General features: G+C 54.6%; 4 protein-coding genes across 4 annotated transcripts; 3 read left to right on the top strand and 1 right to left on the bottom strand.

Moving 5' to 3' along the window:
- Window positions 1-487: 487 nt before the first annotated feature.
- On the top strand, window positions 488-2,727 carry POLE4 (DNA polymerase epsilon 4, accessory subunit). The gene is made up of 4 exons (XM_075723601.1): window positions 488-709; window positions 1,936-2,020; window positions 2,321-2,362; window positions 2,690-2,727. Exons 1-4 carry the CDS (start codon window positions 488-490, stop codon window positions 2,701-2,703), a joined length of 363 nt encoding a protein of 120 aa, XP_075579716.1. The 3' UTR covers window positions 2,704-2,727.
- A 1,622-nt stretch (window positions 2,728-4,349) lies between these two features.
- Window positions 4,350-13,283, top strand: LOC104034313 (uncharacterized). Its single transcript, XM_009487273.2, has 7 exons — window positions 4,350-4,410; window positions 5,019-5,114; window positions 7,174-7,313; window positions 8,359-8,626; window positions 11,552-11,733; window positions 12,319-12,377; window positions 13,133-13,283. Exons 1-7 carry the CDS (start codon window positions 4,350-4,352, stop codon window positions 13,281-13,283), a joined length of 957 nt encoding a protein of 318 aa, XP_009485548.2.
- Window positions 13,284-15,185: 1,902 nt separating this feature from the next.
- Window positions 15,186-17,688, top strand: LOC104034312 (bone morphogenetic protein 2). The gene is made up of 5 exons (XM_009487272.2): window positions 15,186-15,447; window positions 15,567-15,703; window positions 16,104-16,226; window positions 16,700-16,898; window positions 17,282-17,688. The coding sequence occupies exons 1-5, from the start codon at window positions 15,186-15,188 to the stop codon at window positions 17,686-17,688; spliced, it is 1,128 nt and encodes a 375-aa protein (XP_009485547.2).
- A 2,485-nt stretch (window positions 17,689-20,173) lies between these two features.
- LOC104032390 (potassium voltage-gated channel subfamily V member 2-like) lies at window positions 20,174-23,204 on the bottom strand. Its single transcript, XM_009484719.2, has 2 exons — window positions 21,890-23,204; window positions 20,174-20,446 (listed from the first exon to the last, which is right to left on the bottom strand). The coding sequence occupies exons 1-2, from the start codon at window positions 23,180-23,182 to the stop codon at window positions 20,174-20,176; spliced, it is 1,566 nt and encodes a 521-aa protein (XP_009482994.2). The 5' UTR covers window positions 23,183-23,204.
- Window positions 23,205-24,991: the final 1,787 nt, after the last annotated feature.

Raw genomic sequence — 24,991 nt, 5'->3', positions numbered from 1 at the left:
GGCAGAGCCCTGTTTGGGGGGCGAGGGAGGCCCAAGAGCAGTGTTTGGGGGACAAAGGGCGGCAGGGAGGCCCCAAAGGCTGCCTTTGAGGGGGACAGGGCCGTGCGGGAGCTCGAGGCCCGTGTTTGGGTGGGCGTGGAAGGGCTGTGTTCAGGGCGACGGGGGTGACGGGAAGCTCAAGGGCCATGTCTGGGGATGGGGGTGAAGGGGAGGATGAAGGGCTGTTTCGGGGGGTGACGGGGGTGAAGGGGAGGATGAAGGGCCGTTTCGGGGGGTGACGGGGGTGAAGGGGAGGATGAAGGGCCGTTTCGGGGGGGGATGGGGCGCTCAAGGCCGGTGCTGGGGGGGACAGCGGGGGCTGAGCCCCCCGGCTCTGCGGGCAGCCCCGCTCCCGGCACCGCCGCTCCGCGGGGCCGTCCTCTCCCGCCCCCCCCCGCTCCGTCCCCTCCCCGCGGCGGCCCCGCGCAGGCGCGGCCCTGGGCGCGGGATGGCGGCGGCGGCGGGGGCCGTGCCGGTGGCGGTGCCGGTGGCGGCGGCGGGCGCGGAGGCGGCGGGGCCGGGGGAGGAGGCGGCGGGCGCGGGGGCGCCGTGCCCGGGGCCGGCCCGCCTGGCCCGGCTGCCGCTGGCGCGGGTGAAGGCGCTGGTGAAGGCGGACCCGGACGTCAGCCTGGCCAGCCAGGAGGCCGTCTTCGTGCTGGCGCGGGCCACGGTGAGGGGCGGCGGCGGCGCCGGTGGGCGCGGGGGGCCCGGCGGGCCGGGAGGCGGCTGCAGCGGCCGGGGCCGGGGCCGGGGCCGGGCCCAGCGCTGAGGGAGCCGGCTGGGCCGCCTAGGCCGGCGCTGGAGGCCCTGGGACCCGCAGCCGCTCGGTGTCTGCGGGACGCGGAGCCGCCGGCCTGGCTTTTCCTAAGGGTTTGTTTTCTCTTTCGGAGGGCTTGAGGGGTTTGCTCTGGAGCTCTGCCTTGTGCGGTCAGCGGGCAGAGCCCGCAGGCAGCGAGGGTGGCTGGGCCCCGAGCTCTCCCGGTGGGCGGCGGCGGGCAGCCCCTGCCCCGCCCCGCAGCCGTCGATCGGCCTGCGAGCATCCCGGGGCTGCGGCCGCTCGGCCCCGCGCTGGGAGGTGCCGCGCACAAAGCCGGGGAAGCCGCGCGAAAAGTGGCTGCGCTGCCCACAGGGATCCCTTCCCTTCCTCAGGGATCCCTTCCTCAGGGATCCCGCCGAAGCCTGCCCGGCAGCGGCAAGAAGCGCCCTGAGGTTGCCGCAGTCTCCACGATGCGAACGTGGCTGTGGAAACGTGCTGTCAGGGAAGCAGCGGGGCTTTGCGTCCGCCAGATGCTCTGTGCCCGCTCGGGTGGATTTCCAGTTCACCCCGATTGCATGCTGAGGGTTTGCAATGCGCAAATAAGAGCAATGTGTAACAGGGGCTCTTTCCTCCTTTGGAAAGTGTCTCCCGTCGCACGGGCGAGGTGCGTTTGGTGGGATGGCTTTGGCGTCGTGTGAAAGCATCTGTGTGTGGACCCCTTTTGCATCTCCCTGCAGTAACTCCGAGGCCTGCTGCTGGGCATCTGCGTCCCGCAGCGGAGGTGTCTGCGGGGTGGCACGTGAGGGCGGTCGTGCCCAGTCCATCCGCTGAGTGCAGGACACCTTTCCTCCTCCAGAAGGTGCCCTGGGAGCAGCTGGGGTGTATCTGCTCTCCCAGATGTGTTCAGAGGAACCATCTCTGTCCAATACACTCTCGGCCTTCTTTCCTCCCTTGTTACTTCTCATCTGCATCACCATCTAACAATTTCATTTGTTATTTTCAAAGCTATTTATTGGAAAGGGGAAATGTTAAGACGGAGATTCGGGTTTCTTCCTGGAGTCTTGTAGGACCTTTCCTCAGGATATTTTCCCTCCCCTCTCTCATCCCCTGTGTGAAACTGTCTTCTTTTTGCATTGCAGGAGTTGTTTGTTGAAACCATAGCCAAAGATGCTTATGTATACGCTCAGCAAGGAAAAAGAAAAACTCTGCAGAGAAAAGACCTGGGTATGAGAGCATATTCTGTGTTATCCTTAGCAAAGGGTTGCTAGGATGGAGGATTTTTCCACTTGTCCCAGTGCGGTGAAGCAATCACAGGTGCTTCTCTCTCTTTCACTGAAGATGGGAGAGAAAAACTTCTCTTCTGCTAAATATTACGCTAATAATTTCACACACCAGCTCCAAAACAAGTAAACCTGTTTGAAATTGGTCATGGTACTGTGATGTCATTTCAGATGCTGCTGTTTGAAGCAGATGGAAGTATGGAGTCGGTTTATCTATGTTAATTGTTTTCAATTTGCTTTGCAGATAATGCCATTGAAGCTATTGATGAATTTGCTTTTTTGGAAGGTGAGTTTCTACTTGGTATTTCGTGTAATCTCTTTCTTGGGAGAGAAAGAACTTAATCATTTGCAGAGTCCTCTGTTTCCACATCTTTAATAATTAATAGTTTAACTTGTTGTGCCCCTCTCTGAGAGGTGAAACACAAATCTAGTGGACTCTGAGACGTCTACAATACTTTTTAGCTAGATTTGGTTTCACTCATCTGTGACTTGCTTAAACTTTAAAAAGTTACTGCATGTTCCTTTGGCAGCTTGTAAACAAGTTTCATTTGTTCACATAACTGCATTTCTGATTTCTGAGACTGTAATTTTTTTTTCTTTTTTTCATTTTTAGGTACTTTGGACTGAGCTGGACAGAGATGGAGCTCTCTGGAGAAGGAGACGGCAGAGATGGATGTGGGGTGGAAAACAGAACGTTGAGAGTTCGAAAATAGCTCCTAGAATTGAGACACTGAAATGGCAACCATAGTATTTTGTATAAAGTTTAAGTTGTTGTAAGTTCTTTATTTAAAATGCATATTTTTTCATAAATATTTTGTATGTCACTTACCTGTGCCCTGCCGCCATGGTGCAGACTGCTCCGCAGCTTTGGCCAGGTCACACGGCAGTCGCTCAGAGCAGCGGTCCCTGCCTCTCCAGGTACTCCAGCACCACAGAGCTGTGAAGGGAGAGCGGGTCAGCTCAGATGCCCAGGCAGGGTGAATTTTTTTTTATGGAAATGTATTTTTCTTTGTATATGTTTGTTTCTTGGCCGAACACAATTAAATTTTTTTGTTGTTGTTGTTGAACAGCTGTCCTAATTTCTCCTCTGTGCTGCTGGGACAAAGGGGATGGTGCTCCTGTAGCACTGTGGTAAACGGCGTAGTTTGGAAAGGATGCCTTCTAATAGCATTTTGCTTTTGCTAATTGTTTCCTCAAAGCATCTGTCCCAGTGAAGTCCAGCTGTCCTCCAGGAACTATGTATGAGCTCCAGGGAGACTTGGCTTGTTCCTGGGGGTGTACAGCTTCCATAAATTTCTCTGATTGCTGCACCTGTAAGTAATTGTAGCCAAAAAAAAACCCCCACCCAACCCCCCCAAACCCCTATTTTGAATGCCAGGGTGGTGTCAGATGCATTACACTGCCATCACTGTTCTCTTGTGCGGTCCTATTCCTGAATCTGGCAAAAAAAATGTCTCTGGAATTGAATCTAGTCCCTGCCTCGTGCACTTGGCCAAGGCGGTGCAGAGATCCTAACTTCTGTAATTAAGAGCCACATGCAGCGAGCCACATAGTGCTGCCCTCGACCGGTGTGTCTGTGGGAGTCCCTTACAGCACACGAGTACTACCTGTGCCTCTCCTGTTTCCAGGACTCAGGAGACTAGTACTTCTCTACAAGTATTTAACAAGGTAGAAAGAAAGATGCCTTCTCTTGACTCCAGGGCTCAGTCACGCTGAAAAGAGGCAAAAACAGAGCTGCAGGCCTCTCCGTGTGGTGGTGGGGAATATGCTGTCATTGCTGATGAGGCTGAGTCCTACCGTGTTGCTGTCGTTATCAAAGAGCCAGCTTTGTCTCAGTTTTGGTGTTGCGGAGGGACAAAAGAGGGTTGTCCCTAGATAAAAAGGCCGGTGAATGCCATGAGTGAGGATGAAGGATGCATGTTCCTTTCAAATGAGGGGACTTGTGACTCCAAGTCACCACAAACTTAATTAGTTTGAAAGTGGTGGTAAGAACAAAGACCCCCAAGGGAGCTTCCTCAGCCTGGGAGCAAAACTGGTTGCTCTCAAGAAACACTTTGAAGTTTGCTCGAAGCCTGATCCCCATAGACACGTTGCAGGAGAGATGCCATCACTGCCCAGGCCGCTTAGGTGTTTGTTCAGATCGCAATCGGGAGACATTTGCCAGCGATATGCGAACCCATTTGTCTCTGAGCTGTTCACCTCGCCCGCTGAGGGAGGGCTCTGTATAAGTATCAGAGATACTGGAGACCTTTTTGTGTTTCCCAAGGTGCAGGATGCAGGACCCACTAGCTGTAGTCGTCTTTGCAGGGCTGTTGCATGCTCCCGTCTTTGCCAGTAAGTTCCTTTTTCCTTCTCATTGTCTTTGGTGCTGCTTTGGCTTCTTGCATAGGAGCGAAAAGGGCTTGTGCGGGTGTGTGGTGCGAGGCTGTGTGTGGGCTTTGTTCATATCTGATGCTTCTTTATGGGCACGGTGTATGTTTTCTACAGTGCTTCACTGTGAGCAGCATGGAGGATTGTCTGCACTCAGCAAATAATTTGGGGTTTGTCTCGGAGGAAGCTGCTGTGCAGAAATGTTTGGGGAGTTTGGTGCCTGTGAGCTGCTTTGTGCTGTGTGAGATTACCCCTCTTACCTGACCTTGCATTGCAGTAACATGGAAGTAGAAGAGAGCAGGGGACTTACATCCTAAAAAAATACTGCTAAACACAGCCTTTTCTTGGAGTAATTAATCAGATAGGGTGTTTAGCCCAGCTAGCCAGGTCTGAGAGGTCGAATGGGTCATGTCCATTTTTAACTACTCTAAACCTCTTCCTTATGTTGAAGCCATTTGATTCAGGACGGTAGGCAGCCGGAGACTTGCGCTCAGTGCCTCCCCCCAGCTCAAGCAGGAAAGGTGCTCAGTTACAGCTGGGGTAATGCTGGGCTTGGTGGTTTGTGACTGCAGGTGCTGGAGCCATCGGCAGAGAGGACGAGCAAGGGAACCTGTTTGCAGAGAGGGGCTGCTGCAGGAGGCAGAGCCATTTCCTCCACATTGGGCACGGTGAGTTCCCCCTTCGCCTGCAAGAAACCCAGATCCTTTAAGCTTCCCCACTCACGTCCCACCCATTATCTCTCGGATGTTTCTTTATGTTGAAATTATCCTAGTGACTTTTCCCTTAGGATTAAGGACGGAAATACGCTGGGGACTCATCGCCCAGATAGCATGTTTTGTAGAATAGGAACTGATGAGTGTCCTGGCCCCTAGGTCTGTTCATCTGCACGAAAGAGGCTTCCTTTTCTGTACCAGTGTGCTGCAATGTGGTTGAATTCTGTGTTTGCCTCTGTTTGGTACTGCAAGAGTTCAGGACTACTGCAGAATTTTGGTTCCCAGGATTAACATTGGAAGGGCTGTCAGCAAGGCAACAGGGTGTCCTGACTTTACTGTGCAGAGAAAGTAGGAAATAGCTCCATTTGTTCACCAGAAAAAAGTCTGTGGCCTTCAGGAGCAGCCATTAGTCTCAGTTCCCCTTGTGATGGCAGTAAGGCTACGTAAAATGAGCTTCAGCTGATTTTAGCACAGATACGTGAAAATGGCTTTAAACTGTATGGCCAAAAGTCTGAGGTTTCTTAGGTTTTTTCCAGTGCATGAGAGCAGTACTTGTACAAATTTAGCCTTTAGTGTTTGCAAAATATCAGATTCTTATGTGAACAGTAGGCATTATAAAATGATCGTATCCAAACTGAGAACTGTCACAAGCAGTGACAGCTTGTCATCTCCAGAGGAAACAGCTTTAGAAGAATAAATAATGATGAAAATAATAAAAATAGTAATAGATAGTGATAAAAATAATAAACATAGCCTGTATTGCTGTGGGGATGGGAGAGCGGGGGTTAATGGTGTCTTCAGCTGGCAAAGTGTCCTTTGCAAAGTGACCAGCCCTCTGCGCCCTTCGGTGGGTGAGGAGCATCCACAGGGATCACCACCCGGGAGCGGCTGCAAAAATGCTACCTGCCTTACTGCTCCCTCGCTTCCCTGGGCAAAGAAATCCTCAGGCAGCTAGCAGCAGCTGTAACCCACGTATGAGTATAAAATGTCCCTACATATTTCCTGGTGTCGTGCAGCATGGTGATGGTGGCTGTCTCTTGCACTGACGCTGAAGATCAGTTTTTAAATCAGTGCAAAATTAAAGTTTTGCAGCACACTCTGGGTCCACAACTCCAGCAGGTTAAAGCAAATGAGTTACGGTGGTGTTGAACTACTCAGTGGGCACGTTAAAGGCCAGTTTTCTTCCCTATTATATGATGAAATGAGGATTTACATCAGTCAACCCTTTGAATATGGACAGCACTATTGGGGAAACATAGCTCATTTTAGAAGGTTTTCTAGAACAGCCATTAGCCAGTAACCACTGATATTTTGCAAGCTCAAAATACAGCAGAGTGAACCGATCTAAACCTGGATGCAGTGGTCCCATGTATTCCCTGTTCCCACACCCGTTCCCACCTTCCCATCCTCTGCCTGTAGTGCTAATGTGGCAATGCAACAGGTTTGGGGAGCTGTGAAATTGGGACTGGGGAGGAGGGGCAGATTTATTTTCAGCTCAAGCAGCTCCATGAGCAGGTTCATCGGGCTCTAGGCGAGGAGAGCCGCGTTTCTCTTTCTGCCCTGAATCTGCTGGGTGCTCAGGCTCGTTCGGTGCGTTCGAGGTCTGCAGTTCAGCGACAGCTGAGCATTCACATTTTCCCTTTGCTAATCAATGTATTCATCTATTCTCACCCCATCTTTCATGAGCTCGCTGAAGGAAATAAAACGTACTGTTTCCTAGTGAATTTTCAATTGCATTCTTTTTATTCTGTAGTGCACTTACCAGTCTATTATGAGATGCTTTACTTCTGGTCTGCAAACACAGTAGACGCACCTGCAGCGCTAGTGAAGGGCTTTCTCTCTGGGATTTCGCGGGTGCTCAGGCTGAAGGAGTCTCTCTCTCAGGCAGGCTTGGGGTGGACCGTGTCTTTTTGTTCAGTGTTTGTGTCGTACTCAGCCCTGGTTTGAGCTTGGGCCTCCCCAGCATCACGCAAATACTGAGGAGCAATCTTTTTGTCAATCTTGTGTTTCACAGATGTCTCTGGCAGTCCTGTCAGTGTGGATGTTGGAAAGTGCAGGTCCAGCTGCCTGTCCCAGCGCATCAGCTCCCCCCACCCTGGCCTCCTGGGGCTCTCCAGACACTCCTCCATGCTCGATTTCCTTAGAAGCAAGAAGGTGAGAAAAGTGTGTGTGTGTCATCCCTGTGGCAGTACCGGTTAGGTCTGGGTGAAGGTCGTACACTAGTGCCTGGGGCTGTGACTTTATACATGTTTTAAGGTTTTTGGCTTCTGCATGGCAGAAAACCCATCACTGAGTCTCTTGTCCTGCCTTAGCCAGCAAGCAGTGGATTATGCAGGCTGGAAAAATGGAAACCAGCCAGCAATGCTGGATACTTCGTGGCAAAGGAAGGGCCAGAGTTCAGCTGAAGGGCTATCGCAGCACCTACCCAGCTGCTCCAGGCAGCATCCAAGCATATTTCTGTCCTCCCCCAGCCCAGCAGCAAGATCAACAGCCACATCTGCTGTACGTGAGAGCTGGTGTCCGATATGTAGAGAGGTTGGAGGCCTTTTTCTGCCTTGTTGAGCAAAACTGGCAGGACCCGTGATTTCATGATGAATATCTGGTCTGTGAGGTGCTTATGTCATTCATTTATCACATGCCATGTGTCACTCCTAGGAGGGACCAGAAGGAGCCTGTGCATGAGCACTGTGATGCTCTCCTTGTCAGGAGAGCTGACGTTGCCTGAAGTCCCATTTCCACCAGGATAACACTGGTGAGGGAACAGAAACAAGCTTTGCAGGGTGCTGTGCATGTGTGTCCTGTGAGTGTTCACCTGGGGGACTGTAACTGTGAAAAATCTTGTGGCCACTGTTGTCACCACTGTGGCACTCACTGCTGGTGCAACATCTACCAGGCGGGCAGGTCCACATTTGTTCCCCAGAGCTGTCATCACACTGACCCTCCAGATCAGGAGCCTGGGGTGAAAGGAGGACTGCTTTAGCCAGTACAGTTCAGCTGATTGTAGCAGAGTTTTGGGGAATAAACAGTTTTGACATCAATGTGTCATGATATCAATGCAGTGCTGCCATGCAGGGAGAAAGGAGTAAAAGCTGAGTCAGTTCTAGGTCAGAAGAGGTTTTTATCAGGGAGCTGATGCTGGAAGTTTTTCTCCGTGACATGTTTTTACCAGTGTGTATGCCACTTGCCCTGTTCTGCGCAGCTGCAGGTCAGGCACCCCGACTCGCCGCTGCAGACAGGAGCCCCGCGTTCCTGCCCTGCGGGTTCCTGCTGCGAGCCTGCCCGCGTGCACATGGAGCGGCTCCTGCTCTTCGAAGGCGTTCAGGAGGTGGAGGTGGTTGACGGCTGTCACTGTAGCACGTGCCCCGAGGAATGTCTCCGTCTCCCAGCTCTGAAAACCTTCTTTCCAGACTCTCCCTGGGAGGTCACGGTCGACGTGGGGAAATGCTCTGACCCAACCTACAGTGCAGGTATGGGAACGATGGAGAGTTCCACTCCCTCCAGGAATATGGGGACGAGCCCTTCTGTGTGACCAGCACCAACGTTGGAGCTCAGAGCATGATCTAACAATGCTCTGGTCTGCTACGCAAGCCCCCTTTGCCTTAGGTGGGAATGGGGTTGTATTTTATACTGTCGGGGTTTGGGTTTTCTTTTCCCTTCTGTTGCTGGGCCAATACAGCACAGGTCTGCAGGTGAAATGGTAATTGTCTGCCCCTGTGCATGGTGTGAGGAAGGAAATACAACCAACTTGTGTTACAGGGAAGCGTCCTCTAACCAGAGATCATAGAATCAGAGTAACCCAGGCTGGAAGGGACCTTGGGGGTCTCCACTCCAACCCCCCAACTCAAAGCAAGAAAACCCACCTGATGATAAAAGCTCTACTGAAAACAGACCACTTAGCAACCACTAAAAAATGGAATTTCCTTTCTGACGGTCTGAAATGCCCTTTCATCTCAGCACCAGTGAACTACACTGATGTTTCAAAAATCAGAATGGAAAAAATCAAAACTCAGAAACGGAAATTCCAAACTAAATCATTCCAGGCAGGTCAAAACCTTCCACTGGGATAAAGCTGAAGTGGTTCGTCCTGAACTGGTGTGCTGTCTCTTGAGTTCACGTATGAAATAACCTGAGAGTCATGTCAGTGAAGATGACTGATCTGTTTTATCAGAATGGAAAGTCGGGTTTAAATGATTTTCCACAACTGCTTGATAAAATCAATTTTGGAATTTGTTGATGTCGCTTTGTTGGCATTTCTGCATCTAAAACCATCCCGTTAAAACCTTCCCGGCAGCTCCTGTGACACGGCCGTACAGCAGCCACTAGAGAGGGACAGAGACCAATGCGAGCCCTAACGTGAGCTTGAAAAGCAGCGAAGGGGCCTGAGCTAGAGGGGCTGGGGAAGCCAGTTGGGTGGCGGAGGAAACAAACCCCAAGGGGCTCTGCTTGCCCGTGTCCCGTCCTCAGGGAGCTGGAGGAGGGTCCGCACACAGGCATCAGCGCTCCCGCAGCCCTGCGGCTTGTGTAATCCGGCTGCAAGACACAGCAAGTGGAAAAGAAAATTAGGCAGCGTGAAGTGCTTTTTTCCAGAGGTGAGAGAGGTGGCATTTACTTCCCAGACGTGTGACTGGAAGGTGCCGGACGATGCTGTTGTCCCCGGGGTGGCTAATGGACGGTGGCTCATTCAGCGATAATGGTCCAGGGCTGGGAAATGTGGACTCACCCCCAGCTTTGCCTCTGCCCTAGGGCAGGTCTCGGCACTTTCCTTCTGGATTTTACCCTGTAAAGTCAGGCTGACACTTTCAGTGTCATGTTAAAGACTGGCAACATCAGAGGAGCAGGGCGGGGGCGGGCCTGGAGAAGGATGTTAAATTCTCTCCCAGAAATACTGGCTTCCAGAAATCGGTTGTCATTTTGTGTCCCACTCTTAAGGCATCCCAGAGAGATTTGCTTTCAGAAAACGCTTTTTCCTCCCCTGAAAACACAGCTCCATCCTGGAACAAAGAAATCTCCTCCAGCATCTGATGAACTAGCTGGGAGGGGGCAGGAAACTCTCACAACCATTTTAAAGCCAGGAACCAAACACAAACCCTGAAGGACCCGCACCCAAGGGCTGGGACAGGGCAAGACTAGGTGCTATTTAGAGCCAAAACCCAAGACTGACTTGGCCATCAACTTCGTCATCCTTCTTCCCCTCCTCTAGCTCATGCAATGGAGAATTTAATCCTAATTTACTTGGTAAGGGAGAGAAGAGCTGGGAGATTCAGCAGATAAACTGTTTCTTTCTATGCGGAATGTACGCTCAAACTGAGCCAGGCAGGAGAGTCCGTGCCCGTTTCCTTCCAACTGGACATGAGTTATTGCTGGAGGAGCCTCTGTCTCTCCTCTCCAGCTGCTGAGCCCGTGCCTGAGCCAGCCGTGCCGTGCCACTGAGATGGCGTGTCCTGGCCTGGAGGTGGCATGGCAGCAAAGACGCGGGCTTTTGGCATGTCCACCCCAAGCCCCGCTTCACCCCGCTCTCTGCATGGCTTCCTTAACAATCAGACTGGGTATGTCAAATCCGAACATAACTTTTTTTTGCCCTAGGAATTTTTCATTGAGTTAAAGCTTGACTAGGGAAAGAAAAGGCAAAGCAGGACTCGGTGCTGCGCCCACAGAACCGGGGCCATCGCCTGCCTTCCCTTTCCTCCGGTACCAGCCTTCCTCCGTCCCACGGCGCGGGTAGGGCACGTGCGATAACTCCTGCTGACATGGGGAGATGCTGCCTGCATCGCCCCAGCCCTGGCTGGCTCGTCTGCTTGCATGGAGAGCTGAGAGCCCAGCCCAAAGCAAATCCTTCGGAGGTGCCCGGGGCACGGTATCTCCAGGAGAGCTGCTGACACTGGCTCCAGCATCCAAGAAGCCCGTGCAGGGCACAGCCCCCTGGCAAATCCAGAGAGAAATGCTGAATGAGTAAATGTTAAATAATGTTCCCCAGCTCCCTGGTATGAGAGCTTGTCTCTGGAAAAAGCGCTGTCATCAATATTTTATATTCAAAGACCTTTTTTTCTCACAGATAATGTGTAATAGCTCAGGCTGTCTCCCCAGAGACGGGGCTCTCACAGGGTCGGGTGCGGGATTCACAATTTGCACCCAGAATAACCTCTTTGCCCTGTGATCTGAAACTGAGATGGAGGAACAAAACCGATTGCTGAGGCCCTGAGCTGGTGAAGGAATGAGCCCCAAACTCTCAGCTGGGGACCCTCACACAGAAAACAGTGCTTTCCACACCGGGTGCTGGGCGCTGGAGCCTGACACTGCGTCTGTGCTGCACGGCAGAGCCCTGGTGAAGATGCTGCAACCATAGCGGCCTCAAATGCAGCCCCAGATTAAATTTATTTCTTGTTCCCCTGCAGATGGACTTCTCTGCGTGCCCACAAAGTTCAGCACTGCTCTAGTCAAAAACCCACAAGGCGGGGAGGTGGTTCAGACGCTGGAGAACTGCGAAATGAAGGAAAAATGCTATCGCGTTTCCCAGGTGGAATATTATTACGAAATTGTGCACAGCTCTGCAGGACACAGGGAGGAACGGCTCAAGGTTGGTTTCCTGTGGCTTGGCCTCCTCTCTGGTGGGCTCAGCTGTGCTGCTGGGCCCACACGTGGGGTTTGAACAGCCAAGTGGATGCTCTGACATGGGCAGCTTCACCCTGGTAGAGCTAAGCACACCCTGCAACAAACTATAGTGGTAAAAATCTCACACTTATGTTATCTTATGCTATAAAATGTATTTTACTGCCACTAATTTGTGTATACATCAGTGCCATAAAGTAACAAATGGCCTTTTCTTTGGGGTGAGGGTTTCTTTAAAAAATAATTAAGTGAGCAGTGAGATATTTATTTAAAAATTATTTAACCGTTAAGTATATCTTAAGCTCAGTTCAACAGAGATTCCACTTCAACATACCTTTGTGCACAGGGATCTCTGACTCAAAAAACACTGGTGTGCCCCCCAAATCCTTCTCCTTACAAACTTTGCCTTGCTGCTGCCCTCTCTCAGGGGTGTATGTTCAGCCTGAGCATTGAGGGTGGGCAGAGGGTGCAGTGACCAGCGGCTGGTCCCCTGGGGTGTCCCCAGTGAGTGCTGCAGGGGATTTTCATGCCTTTGTTTTGCAAATCTCTGCAGGAAATTGATGTGGGAAGGTGCTTGGGCAGCTGCTCCTCGGGGGATCCCTGCTTGCTTAGGTAAGCACAGCTGCCAGGATCTGGCTGTTCTCCTTGCCGGACATATCCGCACGCATTCAGAGGCAGGTCTGAGCTGCTCCCATTCCTCTCAAGTAATGCATCTGCTGCTCCCAGGGCAGGACCTGGGAGGGTAACACAGGAGCCGATTTTGGGTAGCACCCACAGCTCACCCTCTGGGCTGTGGGGCACAGCTGAAGCAGAGCAGCGGTTGCAGTGGGGCTACAGCAGCGCGCTGCTCCGTTGCTTCGAGGGGTGAAGAATAACCTGCCGACGATGATGCCGAATTCGGCCTGTTGGGCAGCTGGTTATAGAGCTTGGGTCCCCCATGATAGCAGACACAGATGGGTCCTGACAGTGGCTTTCTCCAGCCTGGGATGTGCCATTCCTGCCCCCGCCTCCTGGCCATGCCGTGGGGCAGGAGGAGGGGGGATGCCTTGGGGTGGGGTGGGTCCAGACAGTTGTTTCAGGCCAGCACTTGGTGTTGCTTGCAGACGCAAAAACGTGGTGAATGCAAAGGGAAGCAAATCAAACCACAAAGAAAGAAAGAAAGAAGCCCTGCTCTGCACAGGCAGAGAGGGAGGAGGCAGTTCACTGAGTTACACCAGCAGTAAGGAATAGATGCCGCTGGAAGCAAGCTGCCTCCCTTCTCCCCCACCCTGGTCTGGGGCATCTGCCCTTTTTCCAGGCGATGAAATGCAGGGCCCCGGGGTGTGGCAGGGCAGGGGATGTTGTACTGGGTTTGTCTCTAACTGCAGGGAGTCACAAGGCGGAGAGAAATGTCTGGTTTGGGCAGAAGCTGCCTCTGGCCGCTGTGCCCCTCACCACTACGATGTACACACCTTCAGGAGCCGCCGGGACCGTGTTCGCACCGTCGTTGCCATCCGGCAGTGCAAGTGCAGGTGGTAGTGGGGCTGGGGAGCTGCAGGTGGGGCTCCTGCAAGACCCCCGACAGACTGTCTGTAGTATATGTAAATGAGAGAAGGCTATTTTTTGAATAAAAGCTATTTTAAACAGCGCTTGTATAAATGAACCCTCTACAAAATGTTTTGCAGCTTGTAAAATAAACATCATGGGCAATTCGCAGCTCCTTGGGGCTCTGCTGTGCAGCTCCGTGGCCCCTCTGTCTGCCCAAGTGTCCCAGGAGGATGCAGCGCACACAGAGGCATGTGGCCATCTGGCCTGGGATGGGTGTTGCACGGACCCGGCTGCTCCCATTTACAAAACGTGGAGCAGGGGTTGGAGAGGAGAGGGAATCAGGCAGGTAGGTGCGTTGGGGCAGAGATGTCCCCTCTGCGGGCAGTCCCAGTTATCCTGCGGGACATGCCACTGCCCCTGGTGAGCCGGGAAGAGGAAGGAAAGGATCCAGAGGATACAAATTGTTTCCTCTATCAATTCACTCAAGCCTGTCATTGCCTCCCTGCCTATTCTGGATAATTAACGGCCCTTTCACCTGCCAAGCATTGGGTTGGAATAAATTATAGACAGCACCTGGGCAAGTAGCCTTCGGTTTGCCTCCTATCGCCTTGGCCTGGAAGTGCTTCGGCCAGGTGCCTGTGGGGCCGGGGAGTGCTGCTTGATCCCTGCGGGCAGACAGACAGATGGATGGTGCTGGTTCCACTCCTGCACCGTCCCCTCTCCATGGCAAGCCTCTTGCCAGAGCCTGATTCTGTGGGCCTCAGTCACAGGGGGTTTCCCTGTTCCCTGTTAGACCTAACAGGCTTTTCTCATCCTGCTTTTTTTATCTGGGGCACTGGTGGATATTGAATAATGCTAATTTTTTCTGTTCGGTCACATGGCATTAAAACAAACAGCAAATGTAAAGAGTCGAAGTGTACTGTGTCAACATGTCCACCTTCACCAACCTGGTTTCTCTGTGACTGGGGAATAAGAGCAAAAGAATTGGCTTTCATCCCATCATCTGGAGTCCATAGATTTCTCATGATATTTCATTAATATCGAGCACTCAGGAATTAGCAGCAAATGCCTTTTAATCCCCAGAAAGCCAATTGGCTTTTTTCTTTTTTTTTCCAAAAAAAAGCTTAATTTCAGTTTGGTTCCTCCTCCTGCTGAGTTACTTGCCACAGTCCAGGGCCTGGCAGCACTGTGGAAGGAAGCTGCAGCCCCTGGGGCCGCCAGTTCCCCACTGGAAACCCGCTTTGCACCGTGGTCTCGGCTCGCCGGGCTCCTTTGCATGGGCGTTGCAGCAGGGAGCATCGGGGGGCACATGGCCTGGGCTGCCCTTGCTGTGTGAAGGGTCCCCAGGCGCCCCACCCTGCACGCTTGATACGGACATGGGATGGGGACACCGGTGTGACACCGAGCCCCCCGATGCTCCGTGCTCCCGGCAGTGGCCGTGGTGCAGGGCAGCACAAGTTGCTGCAGCAGGACAGGGGTGGGAAGGGGATGCTTATCCAGCCGCTCTCAGAGGGGCTGCATTCCTTCACACAAAGGTCCTCCTGTTTGTCCCATTAGTGCCATCATTAAAAACCAGTTAGTCTCCTACAGAGAGCAAACGCAGCCCAGCCAGGGCCTTGCTGAGGGGCTGTGTGGCCCCAGACCCCCGTGTCCCCCCCGCCAGCCCCGGGAGTGCTGAGGTGAGCCGTCCTCCTCCTGCTTGTGTACTGGGGCTAATTGGTGCAGGGTGCCCAGGAGCCCAGCTTTGCACCTTGTTAGCATGGCAATTAGCTCTCTTTAGCCTCCTGATTGCTCTTGTGCATATTTGACTCCAATCCATCTTTCCAGCGAGTTATAAATGCAGCACGGGGGAGGCAGGGAGGGGAGTCGAGCTGGGGCAGGGACAGCAGAGCCATGCTGGGGACTGTCCTGCTGCTGCTGGCCCTGGCCAAGCCGGCGTGCCCGAGTCCAGCTGGGGTGGCGAGCCAGCGGGCTGAGGCGCTGAAGAGGCTGCTGGAAGTCTTTGGCATGGAAGACCCTCCACCCCCCCCGGCTCACTTCAAGCAGCCGCCCCAGTACATGGTGGATCTGTTCAACACCGTCGCCAACGCAGATGGTGTCACCAAGAACCCTGACATCCTGGAAGGCAACACGGTCCGCAGCTTCTTGGATAAAAGTAAGGGGGGTGTGTGTCCCAGTGGTGCTGGGGGCGGGGCTGCTGGAAGGGGCCAAGCGTGGTCAGTGGAGTTGCTGCCCCTGGTTTGGCTCTGCTTCTCAACCCGTCCTTCCCTCCAGCTCACGGCGAAAAGATGCGGTTCCTCTTTGCCCTCTCCAGTGTGGCCAAGAACGAGAAGATCCTGACAGCAGAGCTGCACCTCTTCCGCCTCTGGCCGAGGGCCACCGACGGGCCCAAAAGGCACCACTTCTGCCAGGTGAGGAGGGGGACGGGATAGGGACGGGATGGACATGGGGGTAGGGACAGGATGGGGGTGGGGATGGGAACAGGGATGTCCCCCAGCCTGTGGCCGGGGATGTCACTGGCACACTGCACTCACTTGCCTGCAGCAGGAGCGCAGCCTGGCTCTGGGAAATTCATGTGACTGAATGTTGCTGCATTGCACAGAGAATCACGATGGTTTAACCATGGCAATATGGTTAAATGGTATTAAATATCATGCTGGTTTGTGCATGCACCAGCCAAGGCAGGTTGTGATAAATCCAAGCTGGCATCTCCCCCGTCTCCCATCTTTTTTTTCCCCAGTACCTATGTCTGGGGTCTTTCCCCTTGGGCAGGACGTGCTGGTGGTAACCTCCCTTTGCTGACTTCCCCAGGTCAGCATCTACCAAGTGCTGGAGAAGAGCGAGCCAGATGCCCCCGGAGGGAAGAAGCTGCTGGCAGCCAGGCTCGTCTCCTTGCAGGGCTCTGGCTGGGAGGTCTTTGCTGTCACACAGGCTGTGAGTTGCTTTTCCCCTGGTTCACGTGGCACAGAGGGAACCCTGCAGGTTTGCATGCAGGAGCTTTTTTTAACCCATTTCACCCACAGTGGCCTTTTAGGCTCTGATGCAATGTCCTAGCTGTAGTCTCTGCAGCAATGTGGAGGGGTATCCCCTCTGGAGCCGCTGGTGGGGGGTTAAGAGCCCTGCCAAGAGCCCCGGGGAGCTGCTCCATCCTGCCCCAGACCGGTCCCACTGCTCCGCAGGTAACACCGGTGCTGGATCCTGCTGCGCTGTCCCCTGTGCCGCAGCCCCAGAGCAGCACAGCCCCTTCCCACAGCTGGGAGATGGAGCGTAGCCACGGGGGTCCTGGTTCATGCTGCCCTGCTGCTGACAGGGCGCTGGGTCTGCTGGCCTGGCTCCTGCCGTGGGGACACCGGCGCGGTGCCTGTCCTGGCCTGCGGCGCCATGGTGACACTGGTTTGGTTCCCCAGGTTCGCGACTGGACTGAAGATGAAAGCAGCAACCAGGGTTTGCTGGTGACGGTCCAGGGCATGGGCGGGAGCCCGCTCGATCCCCCACTGCTGCAGTTCGCATCCAGCAGGGACCACCACGAGAGCAAGAAGCCCATGTTGGTCCTGTTCACGGACGACGGGCGCCGGGGAGCGTCCCTGCCCATGGCCAGCTTCCCAGGTAGGTCCCACACACCCTGGCATGGCTCCCTCGGTGCTGCCATCCCCTCGCCCACAGGGCACTGGGGTGCTCCCTGCACGTGGGCTCCTTCAAATCCAAAGCTCCTTCTCTGGCCAGAGGGAAAGGCCACCTCCTTTCTGGTTTAGTCTGTGCAGGGGTGCAAACTCGCAGATGTAAATCTGGACTTTGCTTGCCCTGATGAGTGCAGCCACAGGCTGTGAGGTTGTCACTTCCTGCTGGCTCTGCCTGTGACCAAGGGCTCGCTGCACCAGACAGCTGCAGACAAAACCTGTGGGGAGGGGTGGCCAGGGGGGCTGCACCATGTTCTCCCTCCTCCCAGGCTCGTGCAATGGCTAATGGCATCAGCTGCTCCTTTCTGGCAGATTTACAGCCTCAGGCTCCCATTCTCCCCGCCAAGATGTCAGTGCCCAAGCTGACCGGGCTGCGCAGCACACGCTCGCTGGACCGGCTCCAGCCCTGCCAGAGGCATCCCTTGTCCGTGGACTTTGAGGAGATCGGCTGGTCCGGCTGGATCATCTCGCCGCGAGGGTACAATGCCTACCACTGCAAGGGCTCCTGTCCCTTCCCGTTGGGTGAGAACATGCGGCCGACAAACCATGCCACCGTGCAGTCCATCATCAACGCCCTCAAGCTGAGCGAGGGCGTCAGCAGCCCCTGCTGTGTGCCCGACAAGCTCTACTCCATCAACCTCCTCTACTTCGATGATGACGAGAACGTGGTCCTCAAGCAGTACGACGACATGGTGGCTGGGAGCTGCGGCTGCCACTGAGGCAGGAACAGGAAGGTGGAAACGCCGCCATGGCGGAGGCTGCTCCCACTCCCTCCAGAGCATCTCTTTGGGGGTCTCTGTCCCACAAAACCCCCTAAAAGAGACTGGGGCGAGCAAAGCAAGGGGGTGCCTGGCTCTGCCCCACGTGGTGTCTCCCCCCGGTAGTGCCCGAGAAAGCTCAGGGACGAGCTCTGCTTAAATTGACCTGAGTGAGGCTGTGCGACTCGGCAGCCCTGGGGCAACAGCTCCATTTCGGGGTGCCCTGCGCAGGGGTGCAGGTTTCCTTGTCCACGCAAAGGCTTCCTGCAGGCTGTACTATATGTATATAGCAAGAGCACTAATATATGACAGAAACTGCCTGTACAGTATCCTGTAAATGTCTGTACATTTCTGCATTATTGTGGCTTGTAAAATTAATTCAGTGGAACTATTAAAAGTGTCATTCTCTGAGGGCTGCTTGTGGGACTGCTACCCGGGACGGGGCTGGCCAAGGGCGAGCAAACACGCTGCGGACGTAGGGAGGGGTGGTGCAAGCAGAGCGATGAAGAGCCAGCCGCAACGCAGGCTCTGGGGGCAGGTGCGGGCTGTGTGTTGGTTGCTGAGCCCCATTCCTTGGCAGCTGAATGATCTCAGGATCCATCAGCCAGCCCGCCCGGGGGGGGGGGGGGGGGGGGGGGGGGCGGCGGCGAGGGGGAGGGATCCCGAGCAGGTGATGGGGGAGTGTGGGGGGATGCGGTGACAGGGTCTAGGGTAGAGGGGGGAGGCAGAGGTGCCTGGAGGTGATGGTGCTGGGGCAGGTGGGTGGTGTGGAAGTCTGGCTCTGAATGAAGATGGCTGGAGGAGGCTGTGCCATCCCGAGAAGGTTCCTCGTGGAAGAGAAATGGGCTGGAAAACAGAGCTGACCAAGGTTGTGGGGTCGGGCCCGTGCTGGGGAGGTGTACAGAGGGCAGGTGTCAATGTGGGTACAGGGAGTGGGTGTAGGTTCTGGGGGGTCGGGGCAGGGGTCCCTGTCTCAGCCCTGCTGGCACAGCCCCCTTGTCCCCTGCGGTCCAGGACTCAGCGGGAGCACGGCTGTCCCTGCGAGAGGGCTCAGCCCCACCAAGCCTCTTTCCAACAGTTTCCAACAGCAGCAGCTTAACCATGGTCCCAGGCTGACACCAGAAACACCCCCCCAGGAGCCCTTCATCTCCAAGCCCAGCTTGTCCCACCCTGGCCTGGTGGGCACCAGTTTCCTCCCACCACTCACCCGAAAGCAGCATCAGCAGATGCCAGCCCTTCCCTGATGCTGCCTGCCCTGCAGCCTGGGGTCCTCCTCCCCATCCTACCCAGGGGAAGGGTGAACCCCCCCGGGAGCCCACTACCTAGATACAGTCCCACACCAGAGGGCAAATCCTTCTCCTGTGCCCCACAGATATGTCCCCCACTGCTGCCGGGAGGTGACCGCAGGGCAGAGCCAAGCGGTGCAGCCTGAGCACATGCAGCTGTCCCAGCTCCTCTTCCAAAGCACCCAGGGCCAGGCACCTCATCCCAAACCCGACATGCAGCCAGGCTCACCTGCAACCCACGAGCACCCTGTCCTCCCATCAATAGGCAGGAGAGGTGGCTGTGAGCCCTGGGGAGACGTCCCCTCCTCGCCCCCAAATTATGAGCAGTTTACTAAATTACACAAAGTGCCTGGCCAATAATCCAAGACAATGAATGGTTTTGGCCTGGTTTATTAAATGCCTGTTCCTGGGGATGTTCTGGCTACCAGCTCTGCTCCCCCAGGGTGCCTGCAGCACCATCACAGCAGCATCCACAGCCAGGACCGTGCCCCCAGGCTCCCAGGGCAGCAGGAAGGAAAGTGGGTTTGGCTGGAAGGACGCATGGCTGCAGTCTTTTCTGTAGGCCTTCACCCAAATCCCTACGGTGGACTCAGCCTGGGCTGAACATCTGCTTGGCTGGGAAGGAATCATGGGGTCCTGGTCCACTGTCTGGCGGGGGAGCCTGTGTTTGTCCCACTCAACCCGGGAGCAGAGCAGTGCCTGTGCAGGGGTCACACTGGGCTTCATCTCATCATGGGTGTCCACTTCTACCATCCTCAGAAAATGAGAGTTCAGCCCCATCCATCCCGCTGCTTGCTCCCTGTGTCCTCGGGGTGCCCCATGCCCCAGACCACAACAGACAGACATCCTGCCTCGGCCGTACAGCACGCCTTTTAGCTGGTCCTTTACCGGCCGCTCTGCGGGACAGAAGGGTCCAGCTCGCAATACTGAGGAAGTCACAGTCACAACACAGTCATGGGCATGTTTCATCCCGCCAAAGAGCCCGAGCTGGCAGCGGCACCTGTACAACAGCAAACCCCCCCAGGCGCTGCCGTGACTTCCTGCTCGCTGCCCGAGTTGAGGAGCCCCCCTAGGGGACAGGAGCTGCTGGAGGGACGGCTGGGCTGGAGGGCAGGACACATCGTGGCAGAGAGGGTGACGGTGGGGTGAAGAGCTGGTGGTCAGTGGTGACAGCGGGGGTCAGCTCTGCAGCATTCCGACAGCTTCCGCAGGACTCGCTCCTTCAAGCAGATCCTCCTGGAGAGCTTGAGTGAGTGGCTGGTCTCATTCTCATGGGCCTTCAGCTTGGCATAGTAGTCAGAAAACTTGTTGTAGAGGATGGAAATGGGCATGCCATTGAGGATGATGCCAAAGGAGATGCAGCCAAATGCCACCATCCTGCCGAGCACCGTGTCGGGCACGGTGTCTCCGTAGCCCACAGTGGAGAGGCTGACCTGGGTGAGGAAGGGAAAGGATAAAATTCTACATGAACAAGCCCAGCAGACCCCACCTGCCGGTGCTGGGACCCACCTCCCTCTGCCCCTGTGCAGGAGCCAGGTATCAGCTGGGAATGGCACTGCACCGTGGCTGCAGCCAGCTCCGCTGTCCCCGCTCCAGCAGCCTCCATGGCCAGGGCTCAGTTCCCCAGGCGGCACCCGGCAGGCTTGGAGAACCCAAGGGGAGGGCTGGATGAGGCCCCAACAGCAGAGACCAGAGGCAAGCCTCCCTGCTCCCTCCTCCCCTTTGCGTGTGTTTCTTCAAAAGCAGCTGGACATCACCGAGCTGAACCTTCCCCAGTAGCCAGACTGTCTGCTGGAGCTTCCTGCCCCCACAGAGCAGCGGCTCCAGTGCTTCCTGGCCATGAGCTGCCCAGTCCCATGGGAACGAAGGTTCCCAGACCCTCCCTCCAAGGGAAACAGAGGCACTGCCCAGGAATGCACCCAGAGGAACCACGTTTGGATGACAGGGGAGTAGGACTATGGGGACAGGGTGAAAGCTGAGGCAGAGAGGTTTGGGCTTTGCATGGAGCCATGGTGACCAGGGACAGGATCAGCCTGTGACATTTAAATACTCAAATCTGGTGATTTTGCTAAGTGATTTTGCAATTCCTCGAGGAGGGATGAATTTGAAGCAGGCAGCCTGTGGTGGCCAAGGGGGATTATAAGAGCAGAAGTGATCTGTGTGATCATTTCATCCGTAAATCAAAATGCCCTTGTAACCCCTGGCTCTCAAGTGCTTTATCTGCTCCTCATCTCAGAGGTAATCCCAGGTTTATTATAGCCCTCGGCTCAGCAGAGCTGCTGGCTCCTGGCATGAGCAGGGCAGCAAACAAGGACTCCTGTTTCCAGCTGCAGCACATCCCAGCCTGTTGTCCTCTCTCAGGACATGGGCTGAGGCATGGTGTGACCATGGTTCCTTGGTTCCCGCATGCAGCCCTGGCTCCCCCGGCTTGGGTCCACAAGCTCTGACCCGCTCACACATCCCAAGCCCAGCCGGGCTGCCATGCTGCACAAGCCACAGGCTGTCCCGGGCGGCTGTCCCCATGCCCATGGGGTCTGAACCACATCCACCCAACACTTGGGTCCCATGACAGATAAAGCCTGGGCTGAGGCACATCCCCCTTGTGACTAACCCAGGCCTGGAGGTTCCCAGGCCACCACCTCTGTTCCACCATCCCACCCCAGCGCCAGCTTTTGAGCCTCTGAGCTTAGTCCAAATCTCTGATTTCTTAGAGTGTGCAGTGCTCTGGATTTCCCACCATTACTGAGCTGGTGGGAAGACTGGGCCCTTTTCTGCCTCCTGGCCAGCAGCAGTGTCGAATCCCTCGAGCACCAGGGCAGCCCCTACCCACGGAGCCCCATCTCACCCCTCTCTGGGAGAAGATGCTCACACCTTACCGCTGCCCACCACCATGCGTAGGGGATACTGGTGAAGTTGGTGCCTGGGACATCATGTTCCACTGAGTGCATGAGAGCGGAGAAGGTGAAGACCCCCATGGCGATGAAGAGGAGGAGGCAGCAAACCTGCTGGTAGCACTGGCGCATGGTGAAGCCGAAAGCCCGGAGGCCAGTGGAGTGGCGTGCCAGCTTGAGGATGCGGAAGATCCTCATGAGCTTGATGAGCTTCAGGACTTTGCCCAGCTTGCTCACATTCTCCATCTTGTGCAGTTCCTCATGGTAAAGCATGTCTCCTTCATCCAGATTTTCAAAGAGGAGCTGGATGTAGAAGGGCAGGATGGCCACCAGGTCTACAGCGTTAAACGCTGCCCGCAAAAAGTTCTTGAAGCTAGAGGAGGATATGAGCCGCATGAGGTATTCAGAGGTGAAGAAGATGGCACAGATCATCTCCAGCTGTTCCATCCACATCTTCCCTGTCTTGTGTTTCATCTCCTCCACTGTGCTCAGTGTCATGCCCACGATGGAGATAAGCACAAAGACGCTTGACATGACAGCAATGATCTTGGCTGGGACAGAAGAGTATGGGTTCTCAATAAGGTTCCAGATCCTCTTCCGAAATGGTCCCAGAAATTTGCCCTCAAACTGCTCTGCTGAGTCCAGCGGCTCCAGTTCTGCCTCCAGCTCCTTTTGTATTTTCAGGTACTCGCTGAGTTCATCTTGCTTTTCCTCAAACAAGATGCGGCAGCAGTGTTGGGAGTATTTCAGATGGATTCCCCAGTACTCTATTTCCTCCACAAAGTTACTGGGGCACATCTCATCCATTATCCACAGGACCCCGCTGCGGTAGAAGTGGAAGATGTAATGGAAAATTGAAGGATCTCTGTCAAAGAAGTACTCATTCTTCTGCACTGAGTAGTCATCGCAGAGCTGCAGCTTCTTCATAGGGTCTGTACAAAGGGCCAGCTTCCCAAGCCTGGTGATGGGATACCGGGCCACTACCTTGTAAGCTATCTGAAACAATTTGCCACCCACGTTAATGTTGAGCAAGTACTTGTTCCTTTGGATGGGAGCCTTGCTTTTCTCCTGGTTTCTGTCCGTCACATTCTGCATGGAGCTCCATTGCTTTACCAGGCTGTCCTGTGCAAACGGGATGTGGACTTCTTCTTCCTCCGGTGTCCGGCAGCAGCGCCGGCAGTCCCCTATCTTCAGGCTGGGAGAGACACTCACATGCCTCGTCCCCAGCTGCCTCATCGTGCCTGACCCTCCGAACCACTGATTCCCATTACGGGCCATGGGACAGCAGCTCTGGCTTCATGGGAATGCTCCCACCAGGCGTACGCTGACTGGGACAAGCGCTGTGAGCTCAGAGAAGCAGTGGTGAGCTGCTACCCGAGGGGCACTGGCCGTGTCATGGTGCCACGTGGCCCCTGCCAGGTTCCCAAAGCCGATTGCTTATCAGCTTGCAGTTCGCATCGTAGGAGTCAGAGGCAGCTAAGCGTCCGCTCCTTAAGACAATAATGAGATTGAAGCACCAGCCCTTTATGTAAGGAACTATTTCCAGCTCTGCACTTCTCTTGTTCCTTATTCTGCTCTTATTAGCTGTTTGTGTTTGTCACGCAGTACCCTGTTTCCAAGGAGGGCACCCACGACAGCAAGTTGAAAAGAGAGTATGAACTTGCCTTGATGTAACCCTGAAAGACCTCCCTTGCCAGGCACAGAAAGGTGTGGACATGCGGGATTTGTATTGGCTTTGTATCCCCACAACAGATGCTGCTCTTGGCACCAGTCATTCATTAAGCACACAAGCGCTAATGCAGCTGCCCCTGCTCCATCAGCTGTCATAGCCCAGAGAAGGGAAACAGTTGCTACCTCCCAGCTCATCCCTCAAAACCCCACAGCACAGATTTACAGGGGAAGGGGTGAAGGAACCGTCTCACCCTCCACGCAGTGCCTGAGCAGATCCCCAACGTGGCAGGTTGCTCCTGCACCGCTGCCCTGTGCCACCTGCTCATCACACCAGCCTTCAGCCCCATTTAGCCCCACAAGCAGGGGCAGGAACACGGAATGGGACACTGGAAACACAAGTACACAGTAAAAGTTCCCCTGAACTCTAGGAACTGAAGAGGAGGAAACAATCGTTTGGATTTGCAAGTAAAAGGGGAACCAAAACTAAGTGGACCAATCTTTGACATCTTACCCTGGAACACGATCATACCTCAGCATGTAAAACATCACATTGATTTCCATGAACTGACCCAATTAAATACAGAGACCTGGAGCACAAAGCTGCTCCTAGGCTGAAAAGCAGCTCATGCTCCACTACAGCTGAAGCCTCTGAGCCTGGGGTTTAGGACAACAAAAATGCTTCTGGCACCGGACCAAGGAACAGAAATTAATGTCACAAACACGGACCCAAGTTTTGGCACAAGACCCATAAAAATGTGTTTCTTTCAACCCTGAAACACTCAGCTCAGGGATAAAGTAAGCAAAACCTGCATGATCTTGCAGTGGGAAGAGGCTGCAACTGCTGAGTTTACCCACCAGCCTTGCTCCCCATTGCACAGAGCAAGGGGCTCTGCCCCACGTAACAGAACAGCGGCTCAAGCTGAGAGGATGATTCTGGGACAGGCTGGTGACAGCCAACCTCTGCCACGTGGCTCTGGCAGCACAAGCGCCCATCAGCCCTAGCTCAGCCCTGTGCTGCTGGGATTTCTGAAGCACCTTCCCACTCTGTTGGGCATCCCGCTCCTTTCACTTGCTCTAACGAAGCAGGAACAAGCTCAAGCAGTCTTAAGTTTTTGGCTTTGTTCTTGGTGAAGTGTTGCACTTTCACCCACTCTGCAGTAGTACCCCTGGTGCCAGTGCCAGCTGTTTCTCGTCTCCACCCACTCCATTCACTCTAATCCCTCTATTTCATTTTTTTTTTTTTTCTATTACAGCTGATGTGTGCTGCAATCACTTCAGCCCCAGGCATGCACAGCAGCACTTGCTTGTCCTATCTGCCCATGCCAGCCCACCCACCACAAGCCCTCTTTCCCAGGATGTGACAATCCATGACAATCCAAAGGTGATGCAGCCCCCAGCCTCCCGACGACAGAATTC

The sequence above is a fragment of the Pelecanus crispus genome, chromosome 20 (assembly GCF_030463565.1).
Source record: "Pelecanus crispus isolate bPelCri1 chromosome 20, bPelCri1.pri, whole genome shotgun sequence".
Taxonomy (NCBI): Eukaryota; Metazoa; Chordata; class Aves; order Pelecaniformes; family Pelecanidae; genus Pelecanus; species Pelecanus crispus.
The sequence above is the reverse complement of the archived record's forward strand: the minus strand, read 5'-3'. Positions and strand labels throughout refer to the sequence as shown.

What these genes read in the sequence shown, in the direction of transcription:
- POLE4 (XM_075723601.1), top strand. Translation starts at nt 488, where the DNA reads ATGGCGGCGGCGGCGGGGGCCGTGCCGGTGGCGGTGCCGGTGGCGGCG. An exon ending in TCGTGCTGGCGCGGGCCACG is followed by an intron (nt 710 to 1,935) that starts GTGAGGGGCGGC and finishes TTTGCATTGCAG; the next exon opens with GAGTTGTTTGTTGAAACCAT. An exon ending in TCTGCAGAGAAAAGACCTGG is followed by an intron (nt 2,021 to 2,320) that starts GTATGAGAGCAT and finishes TTTGCTTTGCAG; the next exon opens with ATAATGCCATTGAAGCTATT.
- LOC104034313 (XM_009487273.2), top strand. Translation starts at nt 4,350, where the DNA reads ATGCAGGACCCACTAGCTGTAGTCGTCTTTGCAGGGCTGTTGCATGCT. An exon ending in GCATGCTCCCGTCTTTGCCA is followed by an intron (nt 4,411 to 5,018) that starts GTAAGTTCCTTT and finishes TTGTGACTGCAG; the next exon opens with GTGCTGGAGCCATCGGCAGA. An exon ending in ACAGGGAGGAACGGCTCAAG is followed by an intron (nt 11,734 to 12,318) that starts GTTGGTTTCCTG and finishes AAATCTCTGCAG; the next exon opens with GAAATTGATGTGGGAAGGTG.
- LOC104034312 (XM_009487272.2), top strand. Translation starts at nt 15,186, where the DNA reads ATGCTGGGGACTGTCCTGCTGCTGCTGGCCCTGGCCAAGCCGGCGTGC. An exon ending in AAAGGCACCACTTCTGCCAG is followed by an intron (nt 15,704 to 16,103) that starts GTGAGGAGGGGG and finishes TGACTTCCCCAG; the next exon opens with GTCAGCATCTACCAAGTGCT. An exon ending in TCTTTGCTGTCACACAGGCT is followed by an intron (nt 16,227 to 16,699) that starts GTGAGTTGCTTT and finishes TTGGTTCCCCAG; the next exon opens with GTTCGCGACTGGACTGAAGA.
- LOC104032390 (XM_009484719.2), bottom strand. Translation starts at nt 23,182, where the DNA reads ATGGCCCGTAATGGGAATCAGTGGTTCGGAGGGTCAGGCACGATGAGG. An exon ending in ACGCATGGTGGTGGGCAGCG is followed by an intron (nt 20,447 to 21,889) that starts GTAAGGTGTGAG and finishes TTCCTCACCCAG; the next exon opens with GTCAGCCTCTCCACTGTGGG.